The 16,206-nt window shown below is 43.1% G+C and overlaps 1 protein-coding gene across 3 annotated transcripts in view; it reads left to right on the top strand.

Annotated features, from left to right (window-relative positions):
- LOC140305347 (testis-expressed protein 2-like) overlaps positions 1 to 16,206 on the top strand; it is a 32,970-nt gene that overhangs the window by 3,633 nt on the left and 13,131 nt on the right. For all 3 annotated transcript variants that reach the window (XM_072384182.1, XM_072384180.1, XM_072384181.1), the window contains exons 3-5: positions 12,549 to 14,056; positions 15,516 to 15,716; positions 15,861 to 16,191. In XM_072384182.1, the coding sequence (XP_072240283.1) occupies positions 12,572 to 14,056; positions 15,516 to 15,716; positions 15,861 to 16,191 (2,017 nt within the window). In that variant the 5' untranslated portion in view covers positions 12,549 to 12,571. The remainder of the gene's footprint in view (positions 1 to 12,548; positions 14,057 to 15,515; positions 15,717 to 15,860; positions 16,192 to 16,206) is intronic.

Raw genomic sequence — 16,206 nt, 5'->3', positions numbered from 1 at the left:
TACCAGAATAAATGACCTGGAGTTCCCTGATGCCAGCTGCTCCTTTTACAGCCAGTTTCTGCCTGTAACCACCTCCCCTGCCGGCTCGGAGGCATGTACATGACACTGATGCACAATGAATGCATATCAGTTCCCCTCTGAAAGTAATTTATTATTGCACCAAGACCAGGAGCATGCATGTGTGCACACATGGAGGCTTTGTGGTAGGAAGGAGGGAAGGTTTCCGGTTGTGAGAACTCAGGGGGCTTCGAGTAAAATATGGTTACAATTCACTGCCTTGTACCTTTGTGCCTTTTATTCTGGACTCACAGTGTTTCCATAACTGCACACAGACCTTTGTCATTGATCAGTAAGACACTGATGGTAAACAGAACGGCGCTCCACACATCTCTATGTTAACAGCACCTTGTCAGCTGTCTGCTATAACACGAGCTGAGGGAAGCTGTAGGTGTGTGGTGAGCCTCATCAGTCAGTCATCATTCATGCCAGAACCGGTTCCAGACGGGCTCTGCTATCCAACCTTTCCAGTCACGGAAATCTGAAATGATGGCCGTCATTGAGAGATCAGGAAAGTGTGTCAGCTTGAAGTGATTTTCAGAGCTTTTTCAGGTGCCGCCCCCCCCTTCCTTCCTTGCTCCCATCATCCTAATGATCACTTGTTACCAACAGGAAGAGACAGATGCAAGGTGGGGGGTGGGGAGACGTTTAAATATAGCCTGTCTATAAATAAATGTTCACACTTGATTCTGAGACATAATCCATAAAACTTCAGTGCATTCTCTTGCATACATGTGTTGCCATCACTCATTTTCTGTTTTGAGCCCTGAGGAATAATGCAGCTGCCTTTCATAAGACTGAAGCCACTCGTTTACAATTTCATGCTTTCATTCACCATTTTAGGGTCCAATGAGCTGCTCTCACACTCCACAATGTGGTCTTTTGTCTTTACTCACTGTCAGAGAAATGCTTCGGCCAATCCCTTTCGCTTTGTCCAGCGCTGATGACAACAAATGATTATATAATTCCAGGATTGTCGTTGGTTTCCTGTTGTTGTGCAACAGCTTTTTGTTCACACTTTCTTTTGAATACATCTTGAATGTGCAGCCCTGCAGTCTGCGATTCCTCGTTTTTTCCCTCGGCCTTTGTTCTGCCGTGAAGTTGCTTCTCATTACTCTGTGAAGTCTCGTGTGGGCTTCAGAAGCTTGCTGTTGTGGAACTGACTTGAGTGGCACCACATTTAATTACTCCATACAGATTTGCTGCTGTTGCAGGTGTGGTGAATGGAAAATGCCAGAGATTCGAAGCAAGAGGACGGCGGCATCGGATTTATTGTGCTCTCAGACTATCTTGTTATGGTTTTCTTTAATTGTATATATCTGGGGAAACTGTTGAATGTAGTTTGTTGATGTCTGGCACGGCCTGGGAACTATTTGGGGAAACAGAAGCTTCTTTGTGGAAGAAAAGCAGGATGCTGGTCCTGTGCTCTCCAGGGTTGCCTTCATAGCCACACTTTGTCGACAGGACATTTAGTTTAACTGTGACTTGTTTTAGCTTAATCTCTCCAGCAGATATAAGCTACAAGACGCATCTTTTTGTTTGGTCTTTTGATGTTTCTTGTTCAAATTCTTGAGAAGACTGTCCTCATTATTACTCCATATCTTTCCTCAGAATCATAAACCATAACTAAAGTGTGCTTTTAGTCAAAGTCCATGAAAAGAGTTCTACTTTTCCTTAATAGCTTGTGTGTAAAACGTTATTTCACGGTTGACCTCTTGAGCAACAGTCATCTTACACATGTAGGATCATTGCTCTGTAGCTTAAATCAGGCTTTTAGTCAACAGCAATGAAGAAACGAATGAATAACTCTAATAATACTCCTCCTGTGATCCATTTTGTCATTATGAGAGCATTGTGTTTGGTATGGACCGATCAGAATCCTTCACTGACAGCTGCACGCATCATTTATAAGGAGGTTGACATACAAAGCTGTTCAAATGTCTTGAGCTGCTTCTCATTTCCTTCTCTTTTGCTTCCAAGCAGAACAATTTGCTTTCTTCTAATCTTTTTTCAAAGTGGTCTTGAGCAATAGTTCTTCAGGCTTTCTGAAGGTCTTTAAAAGATTTTCTTTGGTTATTGGCTGCTTTTTCGTTGATTTCCAGTCCAGTTCTTGTTGAGATGAAAATGATCTGGTGGTCTATAAGTAACCTATGAATCATTTAGTCATGCAGAAGTCAGCTTTAGTGATCAAACGGTGACAAAGATTAGTTCCCAATTCTTTAGTTGGATCTATGACAAATTCATAAGCCAATTTAATAGGATTTCTGCAGCAACAAGGTGATTCCCAAAGAGCTATTAGCTGAAAACTTGGCATATCTCAGCATGGTGTGCAGTGTGTCCTTAAAATATTTGAGGAAACTGGACAAGTGGAGGACAAAAGAAGAAGTGTCAGCCCTAAAAAACTATCTACAGCAGATGAACAGGATCTGAAAGTGATGTCCTTAAGAAAGAGGAAAAAATCCAGCTGTGACCTGACAGGACCTGAGAGATGCATCTGGACCTTCAGCTGATCCATCTACTGTTGGCCCAAGCCTCATCAGAAATGGTCTCCATGGAAGGGTGGCTGTCAAGAAGCCGTTCTTAAGGAAGGGAAACAGGGAGAAAAGGCTGAGCTGTGCCAAATGACACAAGAAGTGGACTGAAAATCAGTGGCAACAGGTCTTATGGAGGGATGAATCCTCCCCAGAGCCCGGACCTCAACATTATTGAAGCAGTGTGGGATCATCTGACAGAGAACGGAACAAAAGGCAGCCCACATCCAAAGAAGAGCTTTGGGATGTCCTTCAAGAAGCCTGGAGAACTATTCCTGAAGACTCCTTAAAGAAATGACAGAAAGCTCGTCTCAGAGGGTTCAGGCTGTGTTGGAGGATAAAGGTGAATTATATCCTCTGTTTGAATAAATCCCAGCATCTTTTTCCGTCAGTATGTAAAGGAATGAGGAGTCGGCTCAAGGCTTTTGCACAGTACATGAGGATTAGTTATATCAAAGTATGTCTTCACTGAGAGAAGAGCTGAGCTGTGATGGACAGGCTGAGTCTGTTTCTGCAGCAGGAAGCTCCATCTCTAATCTGTGTCACCGCTGCAGCAAAGGTGTTCATTCAAAAATAATGAGGGCTTGTTGATGTGTTTAAGCAGTTGGGTGAGGAGTGCATTATTTAACACGGACAAAGTCTGGGTCAATGAACTGAGGGAGCCCGACATGGAACCAAACAGGGTATTAATTGCATTCCCAATGGCTTATTTTCTGTGTGAATAACAGCAAGTCATAGTGTTTCCTCTGGCTGTTGTGGCTGTGTAAAGCCAGGATCAGAGTTATGACACCCTGCTCTTTCTCAGCCTCTCTCCCCCTCACTCTGTTCCTTAAATCAGGATTGTTTTTACTTCATAGTCTCTGTGGACGCTCTATCACATGCTCCTCATGAGCCACTGTGCCCTCGCTGTTGTAATCCACCACAGCTGAGCCACTGCAAGTAACAATTGAGCAATACAGCTATCTTCATGAGCATTTAAAAGCAAGTGATAAGTCTTCAAAACCTGACAAAACAGCTTTGTCTCAAGAATGTTTTAACGATAGCAAAACAGATGGGAAGACGTACTTCCTTGATTACTTAAAGGATTTCTTTTAAAATCTAAACAGCTGTGCTTTTCTATGATTGAACTCTTCACATCTGTCACATTATGGAAAGAATCAGATCAGTCAGTTCAAGCCTCCAAAGCTTCAACCGACAGATTTTTACATGAAGAAAAAACCCTTCGCAGCTTTAATCCCCTTAATGATCCGATATGTTTCACACCAAAACTCAGCCCAACTGCAGACACTTCAAACCAGTCGCAAAGACAAAGAATTATGAACAAGAACAGATACAACTCCAACAGAAATGGTCCTGTTGCATCAGCAGGGGTCCAGTTAATGTGCTCCAGTGAAATAGTTGGTCCACAACGAGGCTTTCGTCCATGAGGACACATGCAAACCTTCAAAGGTTTTCCATCAGACCTCCACTGCAACCGCTTCGAGAACCGCTTTAAATTTACTTTGGTTAGGCCTTTTTTTAGGTGAAAATGACTGGTGTTTTCAGGGGTTAAAGCTGTAAAGTGTACGGTTTATTTAAATTGTACCTGTAGTACAATGAGATGTGTCTCCTGTTCATTCTGCATTCAACACAGACATTTAAATACATATTTTAATGAAACCAACAACACATTAGAATGACAACAGATGCTTTTCAGAGTGAGAATATAATACATTTAAGTGTAAACAGGGGCCGTGTCTTTGGTCTTTTCTTTCTGATGTATGTTTTATGCATTTAGCTGACGCTTTTATCCAAAGCGGCTATAAGACGGAAGATATTTATGTATTTATATCCGTTGTTTCCAGGTGAAGCAGCTGATGTGATGAAGTGATGTCATGGGATGTCGATGCTGGATTTATCTTCTTTTTTTTAAATGTACGCCACTTTTTTACAAACCACACGCATTTGTTCTTTGTTTTAATTGGCCTAAATGAGGTTTCTGCTCACATCTGGACAGCACAGCTGTATGTTTTCAGTGCATCTTACCGATTGTTGCTTTAGTCACAATAGTTGGTGGAGGAATGCTGGCAGCCAGTTGATTCTCGGGATGATCTCACCGCCTTAACATTTCATTCCCCGCCTGTGTCACCAGCTTGTCAGCATTCTTGAAAACCGGTTTGGTTGTGTTGAGCTGGCTTTGTTTTTGTCTCCAGAACACAAACCTGCCCACTTGCTCATGAACACACTTTTGAACACATTTGACTCTTAAAGCTACATCAAGCGCAGCGTTGCTTTCTTACTCTGATACACAGTGTATGTCTGTAGCCGACAGAAATGTGGAGAAACCAAGAACTTAACAACTGAGCTTGGCACACCATTAAACCATTGAAACCAGGATGAGTCTTAAAGGGATATTTCTATTTATTTAGGTGGGGTTTTGTGAAGTATTTAAGTGTATTTGGTGTCTTGTCGTACAGCTCAGGTGTTGAGAATCAGAAAAGATTCCTTTTTACCGAACTGAGCCAAACTAATTGCTGCTCTTATGAGGGACAACCGAAGGGATCATTTTCTCAGTCTTGGACAACTTAAAGCTGTCATGCAGCACAGCAAAAGAGGCCTTTTTACACGTGCCCTTCGGGCAAGGGCTGAAGCACAACAAAGACGCACATTGGAAGTTTGGAGGCAGCATGGCGGTTGAAATAGATCCGCCACCGATAACCCGGTTTGTAAGTGAAAGCTGACATTGTGGAAGACGCCACTCTAATGCTACCACTATCAGCTCACATCTAAAGACTAGTGTTTTTAGTCCCAGACTAGCCTCAGACTAAAGACTACAAGACTTTAGTCTTACAAAGACTGTGAATCTTTTAGGGTCACCATTTAGAAGACTAGAATTAGATTTTTTTTCCCATCATGCTCAGCAGAAGTTTTACAAAAATGGAGGAGAAGCAGCTTTTATCTGCAGCTGCTCTGGTCTGTGCAGTGGTTTGTAGTGAAAAACCCAACAAAAAGTAGAGAAAACGCCACAGATAACGGGCACGGCCTTGGCTATATGGAAGGGGGGCAGCAGCAAGGTTTGTCTGTCCTTCAAAGGGAACTGGAGGTGACACCAGTTGCTCCTCCTTTTGGACCGTCCATTTTCGCCTGCTTGTCGCTCGTTCTTCTTCGTCCGCCGACATGTTTGTTATTGACTGTCTGCTTTCCTGTTTCTGATGCTGTCAGAGCTCATCTATTGGCTGTTGGTTGTGTTACTGCGACCTGCGATAATATTAAACACGTTTGATATGATCCCAAGACCAGGGAAAGACTGGTATGAAACGCGGTCGCAGACTGCAGATTACCGCCTTAAACTTAACGATCGAGACTCCAGTTCGACTCCTAAAGACTGTCAGCTTTTAGTCTGGAGCTGTGAAAATCGTTTGGTGTGAGCCCAGCATAAGTTACGATGCTGTCACCACTCAGCTGATTTCATGATGCTGAGCTCAATATGTGTGAGCACACACTGATGCGTTACTGAGTCGCCACTGTGGCAAATCTGAATCACCAAGAAGGAGCAGCAACAGGTTTATTAGGATGGATTTTTGGGCTGTGAAGCCATGACTAATGTGAAAAGGCCTCATGGAAAGAGTGAAATGTGAAATAGTGAAGGAAATATGGAAAAACGTGATAAATAACAAAGGCAAACAATGTGGAAACGAAGACAGAAAAGTAAAACTATTTGAATAATATCTTTTTCACTTAGTTCTTTAAATTCTTCTATATATTTCCTCATTCAGTTTCCTTATTTACTTCTTTCTTTCTTTCTTTCTTTTGGCACTTTTATCATTCCATAGCTCACAAATGGATGACAAATTAAAGGAAAACAAACACACAGTTTATCGTCTATCTTGCGCCGCCAGAATATCTTCATTGTACTTTGGTGTTGATTCTGCAACAGTGGAAGAGAGTTGTGTTACATTTCAGGCCAAAATATCAGAGTCTAACTTGGGTAAGATCCTAATACTGGTGTTTACTGTAGGATGGGACCATTGTCACCATGAGACCTTATGTAATAAGTGACCAACTCACCTGGTATTGATCTTGCTCTGATCCTTCCTCTCAGGGCACAAGTTGACCTTTAAGACCCATCAAAATCGCGGGGTTCAGGATTTCCCTGAAGTATGACCTTACAGACTTGTTGCAATACAAGAGAGAGTTCAAATGAATACTGAGTAGATGCTTCATAAATGAGTCCTTTCTAAAATATGTGCCATGGAAGTGCAGCACAGAGAGATGTCTTTGGAACCGAGTGTTAGCAAGCATCCTCTTAATGCCGCTGATATCATCTGAAACGGTTGTGTATGACATTTGAGATCCTCTGAGGGGGTTGGCATGTGGTGTTTTCTTGGCAGAGAGCAACAGGCAGGGTGACTTGCAAAAATATCCTCATTGTGAGGTGACTGAGCTGCAATCACTGCTGTTACATCACAGGAATTTAGGGTTTAACGGCTGGAATTTGGGGAGATGTACTTGTAAAGTCATTGTTCTATTTATTTATTTTTTTTAATATAAACCACTCCCAGAATTGAAAGAATTGCACACATGTCACAGTATTAATGATCATATCCTGCTTTTGTAGTAAGGCTACAGAAACTCCACATATGACACATCTTCTGCTGTAGCTGCAGGTTCTAACTCTTCTTATTCTTACGCTTATTGATTTATGTTTCAGTCCTAAGTTGGCTGCTCTCTTTTGTTGACTGATGTTTGCTCAAAGGCTCTCGGACAAACAAAACTCGTTCAGACTTGATTTTCGATTCATCAGAAGCTGTTGAACAAAGCGTCACATGTGGACGCTCATAGTGAAGCCGCCTCTCTCCAGCTGGATTGTGATCCATCCTGCATGTTGCTTGATGTTAAGATAATGATAATAGAATTAAAGGGAGGCGTTTAAAACCTACCCAGCTTCTCATCTTACTGCACCTGACCATCTACTGTGCAGAATAGGGATACTTCATGCTTTTTTTTAGTTTTAGACAGTGTTCCCAGTACTTTCTCTCACAGAAGCTCTCCCAAAGACCTTTAAACTCTGATGTGTGAAGTCAGTGGCGTTCCCTTCTATGTGCAAACCATAACCTTTTAAAAAGGGATTGAGTACCTTCAGAGGCCTCGTCCCTCAGTGGCCTCTTTTATTATTGTTCTCCATTTGTATAATCACACAACAGAGGTTATTAAGCTGTTACTTCCTGTTTCCAGCGTTAGTTTGACCAGATGTCGACTTTAGACTATTTCTAAGTGCTTTTGTTTTTCTTCTGGAGACAAACGTCGACACAGGTGCTAACATACCTGTTTTGTAGAGCAACCAGTTCAGCATGTTCTGCCATTTGTTGTCATCATGGGAATGCTGAAGAAATGACATCACTTGGCAACACCCCACGGCAGCGTTAACCCCACCCACAGCGCCGACTGGCTGTTCTTCTTCACAGTTTCAGAGGCGAAATACTGCCCTCACTTTTGGATCCATCATTGCTTGGTGTGGCATCAATCGTATACTTTAGCAATACTTAAAGTCCCCCACTGATAAAAATCAAGTTGTTATCCTTGTTAATAGCTCCAGGAGATGCTTTTTTAAAATAAAAATGGAAGACATTATAGCGCTGATTCCTGCTTTTAATATGCAGAGTTCTTGCTACAGTCTCAAAAGGGCAAGAAGAAGATTGAAGGAGCCAATCTTAACCATTTATTGATGGGTCTTTACAGATATACTGTGTGGAACTAATAAAACGACAAGCTAGCGCAGGCTACCGAAAAACTGTGGAAAAATCTGTGAAAAACTGTGGAAAAATCTGTGGAAAAAATCTGTGGAGATGATGGTTAAAAAGAAGATCAGAATGAAAAAGTCAGACCTGACATGCTGTGTTTATGCCTGTAATGGCACAAAATCAGATTCTATTAGTCTTCATTTCTTGCCCTAAGATGTTTATCTGAAAGAGTTTATTTGGAGACATTGCTCTGTCCTGTCAAAGATACCAGAGAACACAGGTCTGCAGCTCTTCTGCAAATTAAAGCCTAAAAACAGCTGAGTTTTGCCACTATATATCCAACCACTAATCCAGGTGACCCCACGAGTACGAGCAGGTAAGTCCCCGAGCTTTTAAGTTTATTTTTTATGTCTTACACTCCAGCGGTGTCTCGGTAAACTGGGCCCAGTGTGTAATGGGTTCATGTCTCTCAGGACTGCTGTCATTGCTTCGACAGTATGTTGCAAGAGCGGGGGTGGGGGTGGTGACTGGATGACACACGGCATGAGGGAAGGTTTCTCTCCTTCTGTCGGTTGCTGCAGTGGCTCCAGTAATCCTGACAAAGCGTGATGTGCAGCTTTGTTGAGGTCATAGAGTGGGACAATGAGTCATGCTTCTGTAAAAACTGGCTGCTAAGGAGGCTAAAGCTTCTCCAACATGGGATAATAACAGAGACTTCAAAAACACACAAGAAGTATTATCCCACTCATACACGGCCTGCCAGTTGATGATGGTGTAAGTCTGACTGCATTTCTTTTTATGTCGATGTGAAATCCGTTGGATCGGGTTGTGAACTTGTGTTGAACTCTGTTGGAGAAAAAAAATAACGTTTGCACTCGATGTTGTAATTGCGGAGCATCTTTCTTGGGTCTCTCCTGAAAGGGGAACTCCGGTATTTTTAAACCTCAACCTTATTTCTGGCATGAAATACGTTCATCTACGCACCGAGAACAGTTTGGTGAAAGCCAGCATCCTTCGGAAGATATTTAGATAACTGGAGATCCATATAACGGAGTGAACGGGGCTTAGAGGATGCAGCCTCTAAATAAGGCATTATCTGTCTTTATTTCACCAATACTTTAAGAAGAATGAATGAATGAACGTGTGCTATAGCTCTGTTAGCTCATAGCTGCTGTGTTGTTTTTATTGGCGGCTATCGGGGAGCTTATAGAGGGCTTTCTACACACTCTTCTACTGGGATGACGTCATAGACGGATCTCGAGTTATCTAAATATCTACCGAAGGACGCCGACTTTCACCAAACTGTTCTCGGTGAGTAGATGAACGTATTTTATGCCAGAAATAAGGTCCAGGTTTAAAAACACCGGAGTTCCCCTTTAAAAGCTGGTTTTCTTCTGGAACCAGCTTCATCGGGATCAGTGGTGAAACTTCACTGTCCTCTAAGTGTCTGAGGTGGGGACAAACAGAATTTTTCACCATCAGTTGTCAGCTTTCCACATGTGTTGAGATTTTATGAAAAGGTGGAATAAAGAAGTGTTGAGCATAAGTTTTCCATTAACTGGTTTGAAGAGAAGAAACTTGGCTGCTCATGGTTGTAATCCAGTAGAAGAAGAGTCGTCCTAACTGGAAACAAACCACGCTCTGGTTCCAGTTACCTGTACATATTTATATATCTTGGAAATGGAATTTAGACCTGACTAGTGTGTGGTGATATGTAGCTGGATGGACTATTTATGCTCACTTAAGGAGGTATTAAAGTAAGGCAGTAAATGAAAATGAAGCATTGTATGATAACTTCACAGAAGATTCCTTCTCCTGTAAATTTTGTTTGGGATCTGTGGTTTCAGCATATCTGGTTGCTTAAATTTCTCTCAGATTTCAAAATCTAAAATGGCTCCAGATGTTGGTCTTTAACATTGACGATCTGATGAGTTGAACTGAGGTCTGGTTTGACTAAATATCGTCTCATTGTGCAGGCAGTGGCTCAGAAAACTAACAGGGTAAAGGAAAAGGCATGTTTTTAGAATACGATTCTGGGATTTTACGAGTCCCACATCTGATCTGATCTGACCCTAAACCAAGAAATGTACGACAGGGTGCCTCATATTTAAGGAATCCACATAAAGTCCACCTTCTTCTCAACATTACAGAAGATTACATTAAGTTTTGCTCTGATTGGGAGATGGAACCAGCTGTCAAACTAAAAAAAAAACTGTCTTACCTCATTCAAATTTGCTATTTTGCAAATACTGTTACGGCCTTACAGTCTTCTATATTAACATGAAATTCATTTGCAACTGACCATCCGCAACAAGAGCCTCATTGTGCTGCCTCTGACCAAAGGTTGGTTAGCTGGGAACGGAGGTGGCTGGCAGCCTGCCTGACTGGGTAATAAGCTCACTCACGACCCATGTGACGGTGAGTGGCTGAGTCTGTAAATGAGTGAGCCAGCTTGATATGATGCCACCTCTGCTGCCCGGACACAGCACAAGGACGCCGGTGCCAGATGTCAGCAAGACTTTACCTTCGTCCTATTTTTACCACCAGGGGATGTGACGCAGTCTCAGAGTCGGAGACGTCGCATATTAAGTTTGGAACGAGAGTAGGACCCTCACATAGGTGAACATAAAGGTGGATCTTTGTTCAATACGTACTCGGAACTCACTGAGAGCAACACAAAGTCCTTTAGGTCATTTGATGCGATCAATCAATGATTGTTGCATTATCCCATTTCAGTTCTCCGTGTGGCTGGTGGCTGTTGCCCCAAAGCTTTTTAAAGTGATGAAGACTTAGATCTTGTCAGTGTGATGGAAATTGTGGGATTCTCGCACACGATGGCGTCACAAATCTGTTTCATGGTGAAACGTAACATGCAAAACCTGTTGTTGGGAGAAGGCCAATCATGTGATTTCCATCAGTAAAATGTGGATCGGATCAAGTGTTTGTTTTGGTTCAAAGCTGCTAAAGCAATCATGTGCTCTGATGGCCTCGATTCTCGTTTGAGTTCTGCCGTCTTTGCTCTTGATTGCTCCTGATTAGCCACTTTGATTTAGCTGATTATTTGATTGTGGTTTGTTAAAGGCCTTGTTAAGGTTTTCGGCAGGTAGATGAGATTCGTGTGCGTTAAGATGCTCGATTGCTCTGAAATTAAGCCTCATACAACCAATCCGGTTGAGCTATGCAGTAAGTGAGGAGATTATATATCATTTCCTTGTTGTTATTTCCTAAATTTCATTTCCTCTTAAGCAGGAATGCCTGGATGTTCTTTTTAGGGAATAATGACAGTGACTTTCTTCATGCTACACGCATGGTGTTGATACATTTCTAATTGGCTAAAAAGCTTTATTTATTTAGATAACACAGTTTGACAGACAGAAAATAGGATTTCTGCAGCAACAAGGTGATTCCCAAAGAGCTATTAGCTGAAAACTTGGCATATCTCAGCATGGTGTGCAGTGTGTCCTTAAAACATTTGAGGAAACTGGACAAGTGGAGGACAAAAGAAGAAGTGTCAGGCCTAAAAAACTATCTACAGCAGATGAACAGGATCTGAAAGTGATGTCCTTAAGAAAGAGGAAAAAATCCAGCTGTGACCTGACAGGACCTGAGAGATGCATCTGGACCTTCAGCTGATCCATCTACTGTTGGCCCAAGCCTCATCAGAAATGGTCTCCATGGAAGGGTGGCTGTCAAGAAGCCCTTCTTAAGGAAGGGAAACAGGGAGAAAAGGCTGAGCTATGCCAAATGACACAAGAAGTGGACTGAAAATCAGTGGCAACAGGTCTTATGGAGGGATGAATCCTCCCCAGAGCCCGGACCTCAACATTATTGAAGCAGTGTGGGATCATCTGACAGAGAACGGAACAAAAGGCAGCCCACATCCAAAGAAGAGCTTTGGGATGTCCTTCAAGAAGCCTGGAGAACTATTCCTGAAGACTCCTTAAAGAAATGACAGAAAGCTTGTCTCAGAGGGTTCAGGCTGTGTTGGAGAATAAAGGAGCTCAGACCAGAGATTCACTTTAAAGCAGCTTAAAGATGTTTTAATTATGTAATTAGCAACAGTCAATCTTCATATTTGATATTCTTTAACCTTTTTGTTTCTCTGGTTTATACTTTTGTGGTTATTTAATATATTTTTGAATAACTGAAGCACTTCTGTACTTTTATTCCTCTGTTGGTCATCGAACTGATTAACAGACTCATCACCTCCTCCCTAATCTCTTGTGATCTCTCTTTGCAGACTGACTCAGTGGGAGTACTGAAATGACCAGCCAGCATCCGAACCATGCAGACGGCTCTCCCCCCACAGACAAACTGCCACCTGTGGCCTCCAAGCTTCATGTCCAGCGATCGCTGTCAAAGGAGTCCATTACCATCCACTTCTCAGCTGTTGGGAAGGAGGAAGAGGAGGAGGAAGAGGAGCTGTTCATAACATCTGTCCCCTCTACTTCAGCTGCTGTGGTTGACTCGAAAATTGTGACGGCCTTAGAAGCGAGTGAGGAAATGTTTGAAGGGCTGAATCTGAACTCTGGGGATGTTGTTATTGCTGATTCATCCAGAAAAACCCCGTCTTCACTTATTCCTGAGCAAAAAGCCTCGACCACCAATTCTTCTCCCACAAAATCTTTGAGCTTTCCCTCCAGCGATAAACCTTTTCTCAGTCTGGTGAAGTCTCTCTCCTCTGACGTTGAGTCTCGCGATGGCGCCTCTTCTGTTCCAGCTTCCTCAATAAGACACCGGCATCTCATGAAGAGTCTCGTCAAATCTTTGTCTTCGGATACATCCCAGGACTCCTCCTCTTCCTCCTCCTCCTCCTCCACATCCTACCGTCTTCCAGAACCTCGCCTTAACCTGCAGCTCTTTAAGCAGTTCGCACAGTCCCGGATGCCTTCCGCTGCCATGGCATCAGCTAGTGACTCTAAAACTGCCCCCTCCTCGCCGTTAACCTCGCCAGAAAACAGAAGCTTCTTCAAAGTCTCAGAAGTCGAGGCACGAATTGAAGACACCAAGCGGCGTCTCTCTGAAGCCATTTCCGAACCGCTCCAGTTACTGAGTAAGATCATGGATGAAAAGGGTGGCAGCTTAGTTGGCAGCAGCATCTACCGGCCTAAGGTGCTCTCTGCCAGTGCCACGGAGCTCTCCACCATCGCCTCCTACAACGGTCACCCAGAGAGCAACAACAATTACTGCATCAAAGAGGAAGAAGGGGGGGAGCTGGAGGCCGAAAGCCCCAACAGCTGGACTTCCATCACAGCTGAGTCACTTGGTGACCCTTCTGCTGACACTAAGAGCCCCAACAAATCATCTTTAGTTACCATGTCGGCTCTCGCAAAACAGGATGATGACGAATTCTGCATCCTGGACAGCGAGGACTTTGGGACTTGCACTGACACAGAGGGTCATAGTGCTGATAAAACTGACATTACTCGATCTGGTAGCCAAGGGCCACTAAGTAGTAGTTCTGACCCAAACAGTGACGATGAATGTGAAGACATTGAGCCGCCGCCTAGTATTCCACTCTACACCCTCTCTGTCCTTACTGTTCTGGTCTATGGGTACTTTGTATTACCTCTGCCGAGTTACATTGGAGGGATGCTGCTTGGGATTGGGCTGGGTTTCCTTTTAGCCATCGGTGTTGTGTGGCTGACGGGACCAAAACGTTCAGGAGTCGCTGTTCGACATTCCAGGAACCGTGAAAAGCTGTGGAATGTGACCAGGTTGGATATTAAAGAACCAGACATTTATAAGGTTGGTGAAGATTTTCCCTCTGTTTAGTTCTCTTAATTTAAAGATTAAGGAGCTTTATTGACAAGATTACCTGATGTTACTAAATCTAAAAAGTCTGACAAGTAGAAGCAAGAAACATGTTTATATTGGACTTAGATTTAATGGATTAGATGATCAGATCACAGCTTTACACACACTAATTAAGACTTTTGAAATATATGCATCATAGGCAGCAGTCACAGTATTTAACTCCATTTGTGAACAGTGTTTGCAATTAAGTGTTAATATCACCAGTCGGTATTTTTTCAGATTGTGCTTGAAACTATGTTTGAATCTCATGTGTAGTAACGTTCATGAATTCATCAATCAGCATTTTAAAACAGTTCTTCATTGCAAAGAGCTTTGACAAACACAGGATGAGGCTAACAGCAGCGGTTACAAACTGATGTGGTGTTACTAAAACAAGACAAACTCTGTGATCTCTGAAAATCGGCTGTGATTTCCGACAGAAACGCTTCAGAGGCTCAAACAGTAGACTGATAGGTTTAAAGGGGAACTCCGGTATTTTTAAACCTAGAAATATGTTCATCTACTCACAGTTTGGTGAAAGTCGGCGTCCTTCGGTAGATATTTAGATTCCTCCAGATCCATATAACGGAGTGAACGGGGCTTAGACGATGCAGCCTCTAAATAAGGCATTATCTGTCTTTATTTCACCAATACTTTAAGAAGAATGAATGAATGAACGTGTGCTATAGCTCTGTTAGCTCATAGCTGCTGTGTTGTTGTTATTGGCGGCTATCGGGGGGCTTATAGAGGCTTTCTACACACTCATCTACTGGGATGATGTCATCGACGCCCGCCGCTGCAGCACAGCTTATTCACTCCGGTAAGAACGTCCATCTTACTCAAAGTTGTCGTCCACATCGTCAAAATCTGATAAATATCCTGCCATGTTGCACAAAACTATCAGCAGCAAACTCTGTGTGAAGTTAGCCGACTGTCACAGAGCACGGAGTGAATAAACTGTGCTGCAGGGGGGCGTGTGGATGACATCATCCCAGTAGATGAGTGTGTAGAAAGCCTCTATAAGCCCCCCCGATAGCCGCCAATAACAACAACACAGCAGCTCTGAGCTAACAGATATTTAATACTGTTCACGTGTTCAGAACTGTGAATTATTCATTTACCTTCAACCTGTTTTTCATTTTTAAAGCCCAGCTTTATGAGTAGATGGTGCTGGTGCAGCTGTTATTGTTCAGATCAATGGATCCTTGATTAATCCACTGCAGACAGACGTACGAAGAACACTTTGTAACTTTTTTGCGAAGCATTTCAGGCGATGGAGCGTTGGAGTTTTATCTCGTCTGTGTTTGTGGTTGTTTATGCAAATCTTGCTTTTTTTCCTTTTGTGTGTAGGATTCGGCGCTCCTGTTTGGGAGTAAATCTCTTTAATGCTAGTTGGTTTGCCTTCTCTCAGGGCTGGATGAATGAGATATCGAACTATGACCCGGAAACGTACCACGCCACGCTGACGCAGTCTGTGTATGTCCGCCTGGAGGGTTCCGTCATCCGTCTGTCGAAACCCAACCGCAACATCGCCCGCCGTGCTGTGCACAACGAACCAAAACCCGAAGTCACCTACATCAGTCAGAAGATCTATGACCTTACCAACTGCAAAGTACGCTTTTACACTTCTTTAACTTCAGAGCTTTGAAGGTTTTATTGAAGGTTGTTCTTTAACTTTTATTTAGTTGGTTAAGTTTTGAATGTCAGCACCGGTTACACATCGGTCTCTGGTTTATGACCACGAATGTCCCTTCAGGTGTGTTTAGTGCCTCAGAGTCTGGCCAGGAAGCGAATATGGAACAAAAAGTACCCCATCTGCATTGAACTTGGGAGACAAGATCACTTCATGTCGAAGGCAGAAGGGGACAGTGCGGAGGCCGGTGAAGCGTTAAGCTCGAAGGATAACGGCGAGGGGAGCAGAGGAGCTCAGGAGCGGAGGTCATCATCTTCTTCCAGCAGAGATCTGACCCTCTACCTGTTTGGAAGGACTGGGAGAGAGAAGGAAGAATGGTTCCAGAGGTTTCTGTCGGCCTCTAACCTCAAAGTGGAACTGAAGAAATCTTCCTCTGTTGGTGGCAGTAAGAAGGGTGAGCGATCGCTGA

Source organism: Leuresthes tenuis, unplaced genomic scaffold, assembly GCF_036924035.1.
Source record: "Leuresthes tenuis unplaced genomic scaffold, fLeuTen1.0.hap1 SCAF_4, whole genome shotgun sequence".
Lineage (NCBI taxonomy): Eukaryota > Metazoa > Chordata > Actinopteri > Atheriniformes > Atherinopsidae > Leuresthes > Leuresthes tenuis.
The sequence above is the reverse complement of the archived record's forward strand: the minus strand, read 5'-3'. Positions and strand labels throughout refer to the sequence as shown.